The sequence below is a fragment of the Antedon bifida genome, chromosome 11 (assembly GCF_963402885.1).
Source record: "Antedon bifida chromosome 11, ecAntBifi1.1, whole genome shotgun sequence".
Lineage (NCBI taxonomy): Eukaryota > Metazoa > Echinodermata > Crinoidea > Comatulida > Antedonidae > Antedon > Antedon bifida.
The window spans coordinates 17,452,426-17,470,138 of record NC_136236.1 but is presented as its reverse complement, the minus strand read 5'-3'; the positions used below and the strand labels follow the sequence as shown (position 1 = coordinate 17,470,138).

Genomic DNA, 17,713 nt, shown 5'->3' with positions numbered 1-17,713 from the left:
TTTATATTCAGTATCGTCTATACCAGCAGCAGGACTATAGTTACAAGCTGTGTAAACGTAGATATACCCGTTGCTTTCTGTTCTTTTGTTGAAGCCACAGCCCAGTTGATCTGTATTTTTCCACACCACTTGTTTAAAATGTCCTAATGGTCAATTGAATGGTCAAGTGAGACAACGACATTTTTTAAATAATAGTTTTTAATAAGTATAAATGTGAAACTAAGGATTGCATGGAAATGAGACATATTCTCAAGCACAACAACAATTTCGTCATTCATCTATATCCTCACCTCGACTATTCCAACCAAGAACACACAGACATACTTTTGCTGACCGGTCATTCTCCTGCAAAGCTCCATCCTTATGGAATACTCTTTCACAATCATTCTTCACACAGTTGCTGAAAACCCATCTCTTTCGCATAGCATATGAATGACGTAATTTCTACCTAGTTCGAGCCTTGTGGTCGTAGTGCTTGAGATAACATTTATTTTGGTTAATTATTATTATAAGTCTTTTTATTAATTCCACCTCAACAAAGGCATGATATGCGCTGCATCCATAATCAGTGATAACGAGCTTAAAATGGTCAGTCATTGAGTGTAATAACTATCAGAGATTACATGACTACTTACCTATTACTGCAGTGTCACTTAGGGGAACGTGTTTTTCAAAATCATAATTTATCCACTCGCTATACCGAGATTTCACAGCTTTCAAAGCTTATAAACAAAAACGAATTAAATAAATAAACTAGGTAAATACATTAGGTATATTGAATCAAAGATGGTCCATTTTATATCACACACTTAAAGGGTCTTTCACGCTATGCGCGTAGCCGCTAGGTGAGCCTAGGTGCGTCATGAAAACGAAACATGGTGGTTCAATTTTATTTGCAGGAGGGCTGGACCGGAGCAGGTGTAATAGACCCTTAAGGATCTTGAGTGAGTAACAAGACCTAGAACCCAGGAAAGATCACTTTATCCTAATGATTTTTTTATCAACCAAAAAATGTATTTTAAACAATCGCAGCACTATGAAGTCAATTTAGTTCGGTATAGACGCATTCAAAATTATTTGATTATGATTAAACAATTTGAAAAGCCCAGTTACCATGTTGTCTGGTTAGTATAGGCAGCATATAATAGAAATACAATACCTGAAATTCCTTCGTTGAATGGTTCGAAATAGACATGATTTGTGGTGTAAAATAGATTTTCACCGACGTCTTCAATACCCGAGTGTTTCAACTCTCTGTTTTCCGCATTATCGTCGGCAACTGTCTGCGCATGTTCAAACAATGTTTGCGAATATTGCAATGGCTGTGTATAAAACATAATATGATCAGAAATCAAATATATTTATTATTACATTAGATCAGAATAAAATGCTTACATTCCTAAAATTCATATTGTGACAAATTAGAGTGAGTACAGCTATAGTTTGGCAGAGAAAGGCAAGATGCCTTTTTCTTTTATTATAAATTATTATTATAAAAAATAAAAGCCTACTAAAGAGAAAATAAATATGGAGGCTAAAATGTAAAGGTGATATTATGCATATTAAAACATGTCTTATGATATATATGTGTATTATGATAGAAAGGAAAAGATACTGATAACTAAACAAAACAAAATAAATATAATGTTAGATACAGTATATAATTATATTATTTATGCTGTTATATAGATGACAGTAGTTATAGAAGTACAGCTTTACAATTTGTTAGCATTACTCAAACTGTAATGTGATAGACATAATATATAAATATGATTTAACATTAGAAATGTTTAGTAATGTTGATAGTAATATTAGTATTAATATAAGTATGAAATAATGTGTTAAAATAATATTAAAGAAAAAAAACAGAATATTACGATGAAAAAAAAGTTAGAAGATGTATAAAAAATTGAATTGAAAGGAATGAATGAATAATGGTTAACCACGAAAGATAAAAAAAGATCCCCTTTTCTTGCAATAGTTATCTTGGATAGATGGAAATTCGACTTTAAAACATATCGTGAGATTTTTAATCGCGGCAACACGACTATACAGCTCACTATGTCGGTCAGTTGGTCGGTCGGTCAGTAAACACTAACTTGAGCACGCGACTGCAGCCATGTATATGGCCTTGTTGTATATCAGGGGGGATTGCCGCTTATCGGATAGGACAGTGATTGATTTACTATTGGCCACATTTGCTTAATAAAGGAATAAAATATAAACAAAAATGACATAATCAATGATACAAACATATCTTGTTTTTCTTTTTATTGACAATTTGATGAATGCTCTAAATAACAGTTTCAATGTTGTATGAATAAATCAATCGATACCTACATCGGTGTTATAATGTAGATTTCTGTAGTGATTATGTACGTATAACATTGCGTCCATAAAGTCCATGTTTTTAACATCTGCATTGTCTACCTCAGATGAAGTGGTGCTCCTTTTGTGAATGCTGTTGACGTACTCGCCACCCTCACCAACGTTATTGGTTTCTAACAAAATAATAATACTACTAATAATAATTATAATAATTGTCTTTTGTATAGCGCTTAACCAAAATAACTTAAAGCGCTACGACCACAAGGCTCAAAACAAGGTGGAAATAAATAAATAATTATTTTATTAGAAGTTTGTCAGGGCCGGTGGAACTTTGTTAAAATTTAGAAGGAGGTCTCATCAACATGAACCCACAACCCAGTAGGAGAATTTAACCTGAGGCCTACAATTTTAAAATAAAGGAAACATTGAAACAAGCGGCGTGTATTTATCAATCTTGATCTCGTGTTGAAGACACGACTATCTCATTTGGGGCATCAATTGCAACCGATGATGACAGTTTGTATGCTGACTTCTCTTATTAAGCGTGGTTCCCACTAGGACGCAATGCAACGACGTATTTGACGAACCGATGACGCAACAGTGCTGCAAACATCGTAGGTTTCATTTCACGCAGGCAATTATTGGAAGGGCGTTTTTTTACGTTTCGGAAGTTGCGTTACGTTGCGTCGCTAGTGAGAACCAAGCTTTAGTGATAACCCAATCAGTTTCGTAGAGCTTCTTTCTTCGATATATGTATCATAAACACATGGAATTTATTACCTTATCACATTGTTTCAAGCCCAACACTTAACACTTTCAAACGAACATATGACTTACACATAAAAACTATGAGAGGAGGCAGCCTATACAAGTAATACTCTTTGCCTCCTTATTTCACTTAAGGTATGGTAAAGCTTTTCTGGCTCCCCAAATATATATACTTTTACTATATTATTATACTATATTTTGATGTGTGAAAAAACAACATTTTAACATTACTATTTTATTAAAAAATGATTTACAAACCGTTTTGCGTTGTAGCAGCAAACGTTGCAAACATCAATACTAAAGCAATACAAACTCGTTGAGCCATTGTCTAAAAAAGAAATAGGAGATTAAAAATGTCGTAGATTTCTATTGTCGAGTTTAACTCCTTACACTTTAAAAGATATTACCTAATATATGCTAGAACAAATTCTAAACCAATATACTGAAAATGTATTAATTCATTATTTGACACGATAAAGATGAGAAAATCTATGAGAATGAGAAAAAGTCGCCCAAACCGAGATTCTAACCCCGAACCTTCTGCTTGTATATACATATATAATAAACATCACAGGCATAAATAATTTCTAAATTAGGCTAACATAGAGTACTACGGTGCTGACGTCACGACGGTCTAGGTGGCGCTGAGTGGTTGCTAGCCAACCAAAAAATGCGTTCAACCTGCCTGAGTGATTCTCAGGTCACCAATGGTTTGGAATAGGCTTATTGAAGTAGTCATTTTAAAACTTAATAATTTCCAATAAAAACAAACTAAAATTTCAAAAGATCACTACATATTTGTTTTTAATAATCTATTTATTCTTCAACTACAGTTTAAGTTAAAAAAAATCAAGCTAAGATACATAATTTGATAGAAATACAGATCTTTACTGTTTATCAACATAGTGGCGCTGAACGCATTTTTTGGTTGGCTAGCAACCATGCAGCGCCCTCTATCGTTACATACACACAACACCCAAAAGAAGCAAGTAACCATTATGTTTAGTAGAGGTACTGTTTTAACATACCTGATGAAATAATGAAAATCTGCAACTTCAACAACCGATCGTTCTTCTGTGCTGTGCGCGAATAATTGTAATTTTATAAACGATACTGTAAAATTTTACAGTTGACGTCAACGTGTCCATATATGGGAACATCACATCTTTTTTGTCACATAAAGTGTGATAGTCTAAACAGAGCTTTACTAATATTCTAGAATTTTAATTTGGTAATAAAATATTTAAATTATTTAAATCGGAGTTTGAATTGTATACTTTTTTATTGACCCAATATTAACTTGATAAAACATATCCATTCTTGTTATTTAAATTTATATTAAATTATGTAATCGGAGCTAAAATATTCAAAATATATACAATTGTATACTTTTTTATTGACCCAATTAACTATTTGCATAATAACTTGATTAACATACTTGTTATATAAATTTATATTAAATTATGTAATCGTTGCTGAAATATTTTTCAGGTACACAATTGTATACTTTTTTATTAACCCAATTAAATATTTTTATAAAATCTTGATTAACATATTTATACTTGTTATTTTAATTTATTAAATTATTTTAATCGGGGCATAAGGGTATTTATTTAAACAATATTTGTTAACTCTAACTTCTGTGAAGCGCCACAAAAACGAAGTATTAGGAAGGTTATATACTAAATGAATAATGTTATTTACCTCCGCCAAGCAGGTATATGTAGTCGATCGCGTTTGAAATGAAAATACAGATAGATATGTGGTCAAGGACCACTCCATTAAATTGTGGAGGCAATCCGGACCACGGTCCCAATTCTGGACCACTTTTTAATATAATTTTCATTTTTTAACTGCTAGTGTTAAAAGATAGGACAGAATTTTCAAAACTGAAATTGCATTTTCTCGAGAACTACTTGTCCGAAAAACTTCATTTTTGTACAAGAGTTACAATTACAATTGTTACAATTTGTGATTTGTAATTTTAAAACATAATTTGATTTAATGTACAGTAGTAGTTGATACTAATAGTTTTAAAAACCTATGTCTTTTCAAATTCATTCATTTGTTTTGGCGTTCCTGTTGTATTGTTAGTCAACAGAATCTATTGTTAGTTGAAAAGCTGGTTACATTAACCAAATTCGCATACACATTCTTGTAGTGAAATTAGCCTAAATCACACACAGCATCTATTAGACACACACAAATACAGTATATATTTTCCCGGAAAAATCTTATGTTGGAGAATTCTAGCTCAATTCATGTGTCGGCTTCTGTTCCTTTTGCATCTATGTTTTGCCGTTTGTTCTTCAGTTCTGTACTGCTGTTCAGTTTTTCTTGTAGATACCAGTGTTGCGTGCTAAAGAAATCTTAATTAATTAGTGCAACTTTGATGGAATAATGGCAAACATTTTGATTTTCCTTAGGTTTGATATCATGTTACCTATAAACGACAATGACCTTCTGTTGCCGTGTAAGATGCCTGTGAAGCGACCTAACATCACTTTACCAGTTGGTTCCACAAAAGGTGAGAAATATGACATAAATTTTAAAATTGTAAATTTATCGCTAAAAAAAAAAAAATGATGTATATTCTTTACTGTGAACATTTCAAAAATGGACTATCCCAAAATTGAACTATCACAAAATTGGACTATCCCAAAAATGAACTATCCCAAAATTGGACTATCCCAAAATTGAACTATCCCAAAATGGAACTATCCCAAAATTGAACTATCCCAAGATTGGATTATACCAAATTGATCTATCCTGAAATTGGACTCTCAGAAAATTAAACTAAATTCCAAACTTAAACTATCTCAAAATGGAACTAGCCCAAAATTGGACTATCCCAAAATTGAACTATCCCAAAATGGAACTATCCCAAAATGGAACTATCCCAAAATGGAACTATCCCAAAATGGGCTATCCCAAAAATGTACTATCCAAAAATTGGACTATCCAAAAATTGGACTATCCCAAAAGTAAACTATCTCAAAATTGAACTATCCCAAAATTGAACTATCCCAAAATTGAACTATCCCAAAATTGAACTATCCCAAAATTGTACTATCCCAAAATTGTACTATCCTGAAGTTAAAATTTAAACTACCCAGAATCTTTAATTTTATCTTTATTACCTCCACCAAGGAGGTTATGTTTTCACCCCTGTATGTGTGTGTGTGTGTTTGTGTGTGTGTCTGTGAACAGCCTGGAGGCCACAGTTTTTATCGGATTCTCACCAAATTTGGCAACAATGATCTATGACCAAAAAGCTCGGACGAGTTCGAATTTGAGGGGAAAAGGTCATAGGTCAAGGTCACAACTAACAAAAAACTATTTTACTGCCTAGAGACCACAGTTTTTATCCGATTCTCACCAAACTTAGCCACAATGATCAATGACACATCATATAATTGTGGTTAAATTTTGAAGGGTCAGGGTCAAAGATCAAGGTCCACAAAGAACAAAAAAAAAGAAATAAAATAATAAAAAAAAAAACCTCAGTGGGACTTGAACCAGCGATCTCAACTGTGAGAGGCTGGATACATTACCATTACACCACACTGTCATCCACAACTTTGTAGTGTGCAGTTAGCATATTTACACTTAGAACTAATAAAAACAATTTAAAAAAAAAATATTCAGGGGGCATTTTTGTAGGGGAATTTTACAGTAGGCGGAGGTTTGTACTCTCGGAGTACCCTCTAGTTATTCTTGTAATTATTTACTTCTTTCTTTTTATTCTTTGCTATAATATTACTAAAATAATAATGATTTGTTTATAATAGTGTCTAAGTGTTTTAGGCTAATGTCGGCACAACAAGATGGAATGTATGTAAAATGCCCTCCATATGTTATTGAGAAATCAGGTATACATGCATGCCCTGAACTTGTATTAAAATGTAATATGCATGTATATCAACTAATCTTTGAAATTTTCCCAATATTTGAATGAATGGAATTAAGATTCAATACATTATCTAAAGCTCTGTCTACACTATCAAACTTTATGTGACAAACTGTGATGTGCCCATATATGGACACGATGAAATCATATCACTACCATATTTGGGAATATCACTACCATATTTGGGACATCACACTTTTTTGGTTAAACTAGTTTGATAGTGTAGACAGAGCTTAAGGGCAGCCCTCCTGAGGTACTGTTTCTACCATAATTGGTAATTATACCTTCACAGTATGATTTATTTATATTTTATTATATAGTGAAACATTTTGCTCTTAAAAATATGATTTTTTTTAAAACTAAACTCCCTTGTTACCAAGAGCTCTAATAAATATAATATTTTTTTTTCATTTCTTTTTACTAACACAGGAAGTGTATGTGTATGTCAAAAACTTACCAACCATTTGTCAATGAATAATTATGGAGATATTCCAACTGATTAACAAATCTAGAACTAAGTTATAAATATAATATTCTGCACAGCATATATTTCTATATTCATTTTTTTTTTCTCCTATCACTGTTCACCAGATGAATTGTTATAAAAGGTAATATTAGTAGTGAATTTGTTCGGTTGTTTTAGATAGTTTTTATGTTTTTATGGTCTCAAAGATCAGGCCCGTATGCTGACTTGAAAATCTTCTTTTCCGTGAAAATGGGCTTAAAATGTGTACTGTGTTCTGTTGTCAACATTTTAGTAGACTTTCATACACACCAAACCACCCCAGCATACAGGCCTATAGAGACTTTTTCATTCGATAATAGATTTTAGTTAATAATTTTCATTTGTTTGATTTTCTTGTAGATAGATCTGTTAGTATTTTTTAAATTACACTAATTATATTTTTCTTATCTAATATCATGTTTGTTTTTCTTTCATTGATTCATTTATGATTTGTTTTTAAGATTTAGGATGGTAAAGTAAAAAGTTGGGGATTTTTGTTCAAGTTGTTTTTCATACATAGTGCATCTATTGGTGTATTTTTATTATTTTTTTTATATGGTATTTAAGTACCAACATTTTTTTCTATAGGATAGTTCTGATATTCTGCATCATTTTAGCTATGTGTGTTGCATGACAGTATTTTTTTTTCTGTTAGATTTAGTTATAGTTATATAATAAACATTATACTCTTATTTGAGCACTAATGTACTTTTGTTAAATATGATTTATGTATATTTTTTTTAATTGAATATTCTTGCACGTTACCAAGAACCCTAATAAGTATATTGTCATTCTCTTATTTGAGTACTATAATTTTACCTTCATTTTAATATGATTTAATTTATATTTATTATATATTGAAACATCATATAATTCTTAAACCGTTAATTTTATTTGAGTTTAATATGATTTATGTATAATTAAAAAAACAAAAACTGAATAACTTGCATGCTGCCAATCGCCCTAATAATTTTTTTGTTTTCTGGTCACTTCTTGTCAGGCCTGTTGAAGCGGTATTATGACATGCCCTACATCCCCATTGGCCTCTGGTCTAGATTGATCCTGAGACTTCTGCTCTTTACTCAAGACAAAGTCCTACAGGTAAGCAAGCATGTTATATTTTGGTAAACAACAATGTTTAATTGTAAAAGAGGATAATTTATAGTATCTAATCAGATAGCTGGTGACAATGCTTTTTCTGTTACTGATCCGCGAATCTGGAACACGCTACCTGTCGATTTGAGAGGAGCAAATTCAGCACCTCAATTTAAACGTCAACTTACTTAAGTATTGTTAGGCGCTCTTTTCTTTGTAGGGCGCCATATAAAAACTTGTTTAGAATAGAATAGTATCATGGGTACTTCTCATGAGGTGAACCCATGTTCAATGGGTGGCTAGTTGGTGACAACAACGCTAGTTGATCATACCCAGTACCATTTGATTTATGATCATTTGGAAAACACCTCACAACAATTCTGATGGGAAGAAAAAGGACACTTATACAAGATATTCATTTTGTTTATTTATTTGATGGGTGTGTTGAAATGGGTAAGTGTGCAAGAAAAGTTATACTAAAAAAGCATATCAGGATGTCTGAGGTTGATTATGATGGATTTCTCAAATAGTTGTTACTATCGATAAAATACTTGTCAAAATATTGTAAAATGATGGAATATTGCATTTTTTAAATATTTATTATTCAAAATACACAATAGTACAGTCAACTCTCCCAATACCGGACATTTGGGTTGTGCCGATTTTTCTGGTAATATTCTGAATGTGTTTATTGTAAACAAGAATTTGGACCTCAATAAAAGTCTGCTTTTGGGAGAGTTTCTGGTTTTAAAAGTCTGACATTGTGAAGGTTGACTGTATATCTCATTATGTTTTTAAGTTTTAAATTATAATATTGCTTTTTCCATTATATGATAACGATTGCTTTTTCCATTATATGATGATGATTGCTTTTTCCATTATATGATATGATTGCTTTTTCCATTATATGATAATGATTGCTTTTTCCATTATATGATAACAATTGCTTTTCCACATTTCATCCATGGGCTTTCCCATTATCAGAAAGACCAGATTTGCTCCTTAGTCTTACAATCGATGAACCCAGATGACAGCATTAATGTGGTAAGAAAATGAACACTGTACAGTAGAATCCCTCCTTTGGGACACCTCTAAGCTCTGTCTACACTATCAAACTTTATGTGACAAAAAAATGTGATGTGCCCATATATGGACATGATGATGTCATATCTACCATATTTGAGCATATCACTACCATATTTGGGCACATCACACTTTTTTTGTCAAACTAGTTTTATAGTGTAGACAGAGCTTAAGGAAGACTTTCTTTTGAAATAAATGAGGGGAAATATATGTTTTAACACTACAGCCAACTCTTATCGAGGAGACATCCCTAATGAGGTGACACCTTTTGGGTCCAAAAGGTGTCCTGTTAATAGGGGTTCTACTGTCAAATAACTGAATGAATGAACTTCACAGGTGCTCATGACAGCCAACCAATTAGACCAACACAATTTGAAATCAAATCATAATGTACATCGCACATGAACAATTTTGAAACAGCCTCATACTAAACATACCTACATATTTAAATTCATATTACTCAGAAACTTACTGTGCCCAGCACTTCACAAATTGTGTATATATTGATAATAATCATTTTTGTATTTTGTCATATCAAATTAAATCAAATTACCAATCTATTTCTCATTTGTTTTATATTACAATATCATTTTTGATAACTTGTTCTTCACATTCAGAAAAATTCTACATATATTTGTATAGACCTTATTGTTTTCTCTTCATGTATTTGTAAAACCTGTTTTTTGGTAAATTTAATATTTGCTCAAATTGAAAGCGTCAAGTTGTGCATATGTGTATTCATATTTCCATCTTCCAAATCCCTTTTTGTGACAATTTTTTTGCATTAGCAAAATTAGTAGTTTGAATATTGTACTTTGTCACAAGTTTATGTCAGCAGACATGTGACCGAAATGAAAACACAGCTATTCTCACTTCTAGTTCTTTTTGAAAACATTGAATTTGCATGAATAAATTAGCCTAATAGGATTAACTGTCTTAATAAAGTGTACTGTTACGGAAAAAATTGTGTTATTATTTTAGAAAAAGTTAATGAAGAACTGTGAAATTAGGAAAGAGTATTGGAGAGAAGGCATCTACATCTGCTGGGCAAATGTAAGATATATTATTATTTGTACTCATTTCTAGGTCTTAGAAAACGTTTTATCCCGATATTCACACATTTTACTTTTGGCTTTTCTCAATTATTTATGCCTAGAAAACCAATAATTAAATTAAATTTTATTGTAGTATTCTATCAAAAATAAAAATGTTCACATTATTTTTACGGTGTAATTGCGTTCAGAATTCCAGGCAATCTAAGCAAATTTATTAGAGAGTTGATTGTATTTCATCAGGATAATACAATAAGAGAGAGAATATAATATTATGAATTTAGCTTAGCTTATTATGAGTCTAGCTTGTTTAGTTTTTATTGTTGTAATTGTTGAATTTATTTTTCAGAATGTCTTTATTTTGGTTGAGCCAAAAGACAAGGCACCAGATGTGTTATCTGTAACTGTTCCAAATACAAAGTTTGGGCATAAGTGAGTATATTGACCAATAAGGATCCAGTACAACAAATCAAACATGCTTAATAACCTTAGATTTAACTTTCAAATCAAACGATCCAAAAACTGTATTCTAGATCCCCAACGGTTGCTAGTATTAAATGTGCTAATGCTTTCGCCCTCATAATTCCGGTTTAAAGTCATTTAATATTCTACACACTGGAAATTCGTTAGAGCCCGGGCTGCATTGTGGAACACCACTGAAGTATGGAGGGTGGACAAAAAGTTTTTGTACCTACCTATCATAATTACAGTATTCAACTTATAGGGTGAGATATTGTAGGCTTCGTCTTAAACACTGTCTGAGTTGACCTTTAGTTATAGATTCTCACAATAGATATGTATTTACAGGGTGCTCGGTTTGGCCTGTGATCTTATTGATGACCTTGTAGAGGAGTGGTTTCCTGGTTTAATGGAGATGGATCCAGTGCTTGGCCGGCCGTTACTTCAGAAGAAAGTTCCTTGTTCCTGCACAGGTAAGCTGTGAATTTACAGTAACACTGTTCCCTGCCAACTATCCAGGACCATGAACACACCAGGAGATTATCCCTACTCTTTTTGATTCCCAGACTAATTCCTTTTTTGTGCACATGTGCTATATATGTACACAGAAGCAACAGATTTATGTCCATTCGAAGGATGAACCGATGAGAGTGTCTTGTGAAAGGATACGAGCAATATGGCACAGACAGGTCTCACACACATTCTTCTCATCATTATAGCCTGATATCCCATTATGCCATACACTCTTTAAGATGTGTCTTCAGGCCACAAAGTGGATCTGAGATCTAGAAGATGTTAGGCCAGTTTTATCTAAGCACATTTCCTCTTCTGTTTCCCCAGCCAATGAGTTTGTTGTAGATGACTTATTGGAGCAGCTTGCAAGTCTAGAAGACCAGGTTTTGTGTAGAACCTGTGCTACAAGGCCTAACATAGCTGATCTGGTGTGTATTGAAATCATCTAATCATCTTGATTGAATTGGGTTTATCTGTCAAAAGTTGGCCAATTAGTTTTTAAGAAAACTTTATATCATTGTATTTGAAGTACAGCAGTATGTTAGTACATGTTGAATATCAATATATATTGTTATAAAAATATCATGGTAAAGCCAAAGTAAGGCCAATACCAGATTTGAACCAATGTTCTAAAATGCATAGACAAGCTTAAGCCACTTAAGAATTTCTAAAAACTCTTCAACATTACAATTAACCCAGTTACACTAGTAGTTCTATATTTATTTCTGTTTTGGCCAGGCTGTTTTATTATGGTGGTACTTATGTTAAATTTACAATTGTTAATTTTACTAAACCTAAAAATAATTGTGTTTATCTTTGAATAATCAATTTCTAGGCTCCTGATTTGACGTTAACTGATATCGAAGAAAGGTTCTATTTAGATAGAACTCAATTCCACTTCAAAGCAAGGTAACTACAAATTATTCAATAATTATAATATTTTATTATATCACATTCAATAGTTTATATTATATAACACCTAAATAAATTCCTGTCATTTGATTGGACTATTGCGAGTCACATGGTTTGCAATAGTATGCACTATTGAATGGTCGTTGTTGCATGTCTTTGTTTTTTTCAGTTCTGAGTTTTTGCTAGGTGATGGTGGTTTTGGATCTGTGTACAAAGCAGTCTACAAAAACAAGGTAATATCTTTAATATAGTATGATAATTTGCAGAATATATTTTACAGTAGAACCCCTATTAAGAGGACACTTTTGTGAACCAATAAAGTGTTCCCTTAATAATACATTGATATGATATGGCGCTTAATGCAAAGCGCTTCACCTTACCCCAGTAATGTTTTGGATCAAACATGTATGGAAAAATACTCCCATAATGCAGCTAGTAATCAGTGCAAGGTTGTGTCTTGGGTGGAGATAGACGAACATAAGTAAAGTGTTTTGCCTAAGAATACAAGCAATGCGGCGAGAGTTGAATTCGAACTCATCACGATCAGTAGTCCAACACACTGCGCCACACACTGTTAATAGGGGTGTGCCCTGAATTGGGGTGGATTTAGTGTTTCAATATATATTTCCCCTTGTGTCCTAAAGCAGAGGTTAATACTGTATTGTACGGAATGTTTTTTTATGATTTAATTTTTATTTTTTATTATTATTTCTCACTCCTGAGGACAAGCAAAGCATATTGATCGAAACGTCAAGAAACTCAACAGTTCTTTTCATAATTATATACGTGGTGAACTGCAAACTTTATATCAACAATTAATTTCTATTATTATTTATTATTTGTTTTAGCAAGTAGCTGTTAAGGTGTTTAACAAGCAAGGCGATATTCATCCTCACCGAATGCTGCGGCAAGAGGTGCGTAGACAGGTTCCTTTTTGTTCCTTTGATTTAAATCAACTTAAAGGCTCATATACTAGAATAATACAGATCAGCGATAATTAGATAAATATGATTTTTTATAAAGCTCTGTCTACACTATCAAACTTTATGTGACAAAAAAATGTGATGTGCCCATATATGTGATGATGTCATCACTACCATATTTGGGCATATCACTACCATATTTGGGCACATCACACTTTTTTTGTCTTTTGTGAGCTTTAGGCCAACAAAGTTTCCCTGCAGGATAAAAAGTTTTAAATGAATGATTGAATGAAAACGGAAGATTAATTGAATAAAATATTTCTCGTTTTTTAGATATCAGTGTTACGACATCTACACCATCCCAGCTTGATCTCGTTAGAGGCTGTAGGGATCAACCCACAGATGCTGGTGATGGAGTTCGCTACCTCTGGTTCCCTCTCATCCATCTGGAAGTCAGCTTACAGGAGGTTGAACAGGAGTCAACAACATAGAATTGCATTACAGGTAAATTAATAAGTTTTACAATATGCTTATAGGGATTTCAATCTCAGCTGATGGCATTTTAAAAGTTTTAAATTAAATGTGAGAGGAATAATGCAGCATACTGAGCTGGATTGCACCCAGGTGTGGGCAACATTCATTCTCCACTAAGGGTATCTTTGTGCCATACATCTGCCAGCAAACAGCATTCAGCATTCATTCGTCAGTCCACAATAACAGGGCAAAGATGATGTCCACTTGTCTTGTGTATTTTTGCAAGGTACGGTCTTTGTCTTGCCTAGTAAAAATCTAAAGACGGCTATCATATTAAAATTAGTTATTACAAACAAGATATGATATTTTTCATTTTGTAGGTGGCTGAAGGCTTGACATTCCTTCATGACAATAAAATCGTCTATCGTGATTTGAAGCCTGACAACATTCTTATCTTCTCTCTTAACCTTGGAATGATGGTATGCAATCTTTATATACTTTTTTGTAACATGTGTTTGCCGGTAGATTTTATTTGTATTATTTGTATTCTGGTACAAGTATTATTTACTATGATATTTCTATAAAGGGACCATCCATATTAAATGAATATACTGTAATTACTGCAGTAAATACCTATTAACAAGATTTTTTTTTGGCTAATCATACACACTGCCTCATAAATGTCAACATTGAAACAAACTAAAATTGTATTGCAGTAAAACATTTAGTAACTGCAGAAGACTAATTTTGACATGAGCCCTAAGCAAACAAATTTAAAAGCAATGTTGACTATATGCCATGTTCAGGTAATCAGATGTCATGTATGAAATATATGTATATGAAATTAAATCTTGATAAACTTATTAAATAAAATTAAAAATATTTGTATGTTTTATTACAAAGATAAATGCAAAGATTGCAGATTATGGTATATCCAAGTTTATCACATATTATGGCTTGAAATCCAATGAGGGAACGCCAGGCTACAGAGCACCGGAGGTCATTAAAGGCACGGCTACATACAACACTGAGGTCAGAGGTCAAATATTTTGTTGATTAACCTTTATTATTTGCATTAACGAAACTCAGATCTGGAAACTTCCATGAAACACTTTTCTTAAGATTGTAATAGCTGTCTAGACTTAGCAGAGAGCAGAGATTTTAACAAAATAACACCCTCTATGTGTTTTTCAAGTTGTAGTGCCCTTTATGGTTTGGTAATTTAAATAAGTCTCCCAATATTTCATGTTCAAAGTAAAGACCTGTGACACAATTTCCACAGAAATTGTAAGAAGGATGGTAACAGTCCTCATCTAATTAAAAATAAGTGTTTTGGACGACAAATATATGAATTGTATTGTTTTACATTCCAGGTGGATGTTTATTCGTTCGGTATTCTTCTGTACGAGATTGTCACCTGCGGAAAAAAACCTTTTGAAGATCTGGATTTCCGTAATGAGTTGGATGATGCCGTTGTTAAGGTTATAATAATATTCAACAATATTCAGTGTTGTTAAATTGAATATACAATTGAACAATTACACAAAATAATTTTTTTTCTCTCTTTTTTTCAGGGACGTAAGCTGCCACCGTTGACCGAGAGCGGTGTAGACCCTTGGCCTGAGCTTCAAGACCTCATTGACCTATGCCTTGAACGTGTACCAGAGAATAGACCAACGGTAGGTACAAAAGAGGGTCAAGATGTGTAAACTAGACATCAAGTTTTATGTCTTGCAAGAGCATGTGGGACAGTGTGTTGGACGTTGGACTTCTCATCGCGAGAACAGGATTTTGAGTCCATTGCTCATCACATTGCTTGTGTCCTTAGACAAAGACACTTTTCTTTTTGCCTCTCTCTATCCATGTGTACAAATGGGTACCTGGTAAGGTCACAAACTGCACTGATTACTAGCTGCAACATTATTTGATAACAAATGACAAAGCACTTTGAGCATTTTAAAAGTGCTATATGGGACGACGTCCTTATTCAAGAAAACTTGCGGCAAAACTATGATCAAGGAGAACTTTCAAACCTATGCTGATATTATGGCTGTGACTTTCATTGCCCCTGTCTAAACTGACTCGACAATTAATTAATTCATGTTTTTTATTAATATATTTCCTTTGTTTCAGTCAAAAGAAACACATAGATGGTTGAATACACCAGAGTTGCTGTGTCTGCAGAACACATTCCCGCTATTTAAAGACAAAACGGTTGAATGTGGAATTAGCAGGGTAAGTCTTTGACAAGATTATCTCTTTTTGTTGTACAGAAAAATGTTTGTTAACATGCTAATTTTGTATAATTTACCAGTTAATTTGCATAAATTGTCATACAGATGAGTAGCAATAACCAGGTACTGAAAGAAATTATTTTACAGTATAGTATTATACATTTTAGTTTGCATAAATTATTCATACAGGTGTGTAGAATCAACAATGAATAGAGATGTATGCATGATCAAATCATATATGCTAATGTTATACAATTTAATTTGCTTAAATTACTCACAATTTGTAGCATCAACAATGAATACAGATTTTATAATATATGCCTGAGCAAATCATATGCTAATGTTATACAACTTAATTTGCATAAATTACTCAAACAGGTGTGTAGCATTAATCAAGAAGAGGTAGTAGAAGTGTGGTTTGTGGGTGGAGATTCTAATATGAGCGTCATATGTAAAGTAAACCTAGACCAGGGAGATGAAATCGTTGTACAGGTATCTTTCAAATGATTTGTTTTTATAAGGCTTTTTTAAATTAAAAAACAATTGCTTAATGTTGAAAAAATATATAACATAAATAGTATTAACCTAACCTAATAATAATAATGAATTTTATAAAGCACAAATTTCATATATATATTCAAATGATGCAACAAGTTATTACAATTTAACAATAAAATGCATTATTAAAGTAATTGTTACTATTGTTAGTTGTTGATTTTATGTTATAGTCAGTTTTCAAAATAGCTTAAGCAAATATTTCTATATTTGAAAAAAAAAAACAAAGAATTGTACATGCATACACACCATAGAAATATATATTTTTTTGTTCACCATGAATATCTGTTTTTTTGTTTAAATTAACAACAGGTGGTTGTAATTGTAGGTATTTAAATAACAGGTGATTGTTTCTTTCAAGTGTGTAAAATGATTTCTGTAAATTAGAAGAGGAAATAAAAAATAAAAGTGCATTAAAACAACAATTATATTCACAAGTCTAAAGGAAGTGCTTGTAAAAAGGCTTAGATAATAATAGCACACGACAATGACATTTATACAAATTATGATTACAATTGTGAATGTTTCTTCTTTGAAAAAAAAGAGGAAATCTCTTTTACAGCCAATTTGTAAAAGATACATATTTAGAAACAATTTTGCAATATCATTAATTTATTAATTATCTGCAAGTTTGTATTTTTTACATTTTTTAAAGATTCTAGATTTTAAAGGTATATCAATAAAACAAAACTTAAACAGTACAGAAGTAAACACCTAACTTGAAATATTTCAATTCAAACAAAATTTTTAGTTTTTATTATTTATTGAACACTGTTTCATGAGGGTGGCTGCGTAAATCTGATTATTGGAGACCTCGACAATACAATACATACAGTATAAAAATACATTTCATAAAAAGACAATTTTAAACAACTGTTTTAAAGATGTCAAATTGCAATAAA

The 17,713-nt window shown here is 32.2% G+C and overlaps 1 protein-coding gene across 1 annotated transcript in view; it reads left to right on the top strand.

Moving 5' to 3' along the window:
- The window catches only part of LOC144855239 (leucine-rich repeat serine/threonine-protein kinase 2-like), a 55,507-nt gene that overhangs the window by 30,349 nt on the left and 7,445 nt on the right, over positions 1–17,713 (top strand). The window contains exons 45-62 of the mRNA XM_078713046.1: positions 5,523–5,623; positions 6,888–6,968; positions 8,512–8,612; positions 9,591–9,650; positions 10,671–10,742; positions 11,091–11,173; positions 11,549–11,673; positions 12,041–12,141; positions 12,549–12,622; positions 12,795–12,858; positions 13,474–13,539; positions 13,882–14,052; positions 14,403–14,501; positions 14,926–15,054; positions 15,396–15,503; positions 15,597–15,701; positions 16,156–16,257; positions 16,635–16,748. Coding sequence (XP_078569172.1) covers positions 5,523–5,623; positions 6,888–6,968; positions 8,512–8,612; positions 9,591–9,650; positions 10,671–10,742; positions 11,091–11,173; positions 11,549–11,673; positions 12,041–12,141; positions 12,549–12,622; positions 12,795–12,858; positions 13,474–13,539; positions 13,882–14,052; positions 14,403–14,501; positions 14,926–15,054; positions 15,396–15,503; positions 15,597–15,701; positions 16,156–16,257; positions 16,635–16,748 — 1,756 coding nt within the window. The remainder of the gene's footprint in view (positions 1–5,522; positions 5,624–6,887; positions 6,969–8,511; positions 8,613–9,590; positions 9,651–10,670; positions 10,743–11,090; positions 11,174–11,548; positions 11,674–12,040; positions 12,142–12,548; positions 12,623–12,794; positions 12,859–13,473; positions 13,540–13,881; positions 14,053–14,402; positions 14,502–14,925; positions 15,055–15,395; positions 15,504–15,596; positions 15,702–16,155; positions 16,258–16,634; positions 16,749–17,713) is intronic.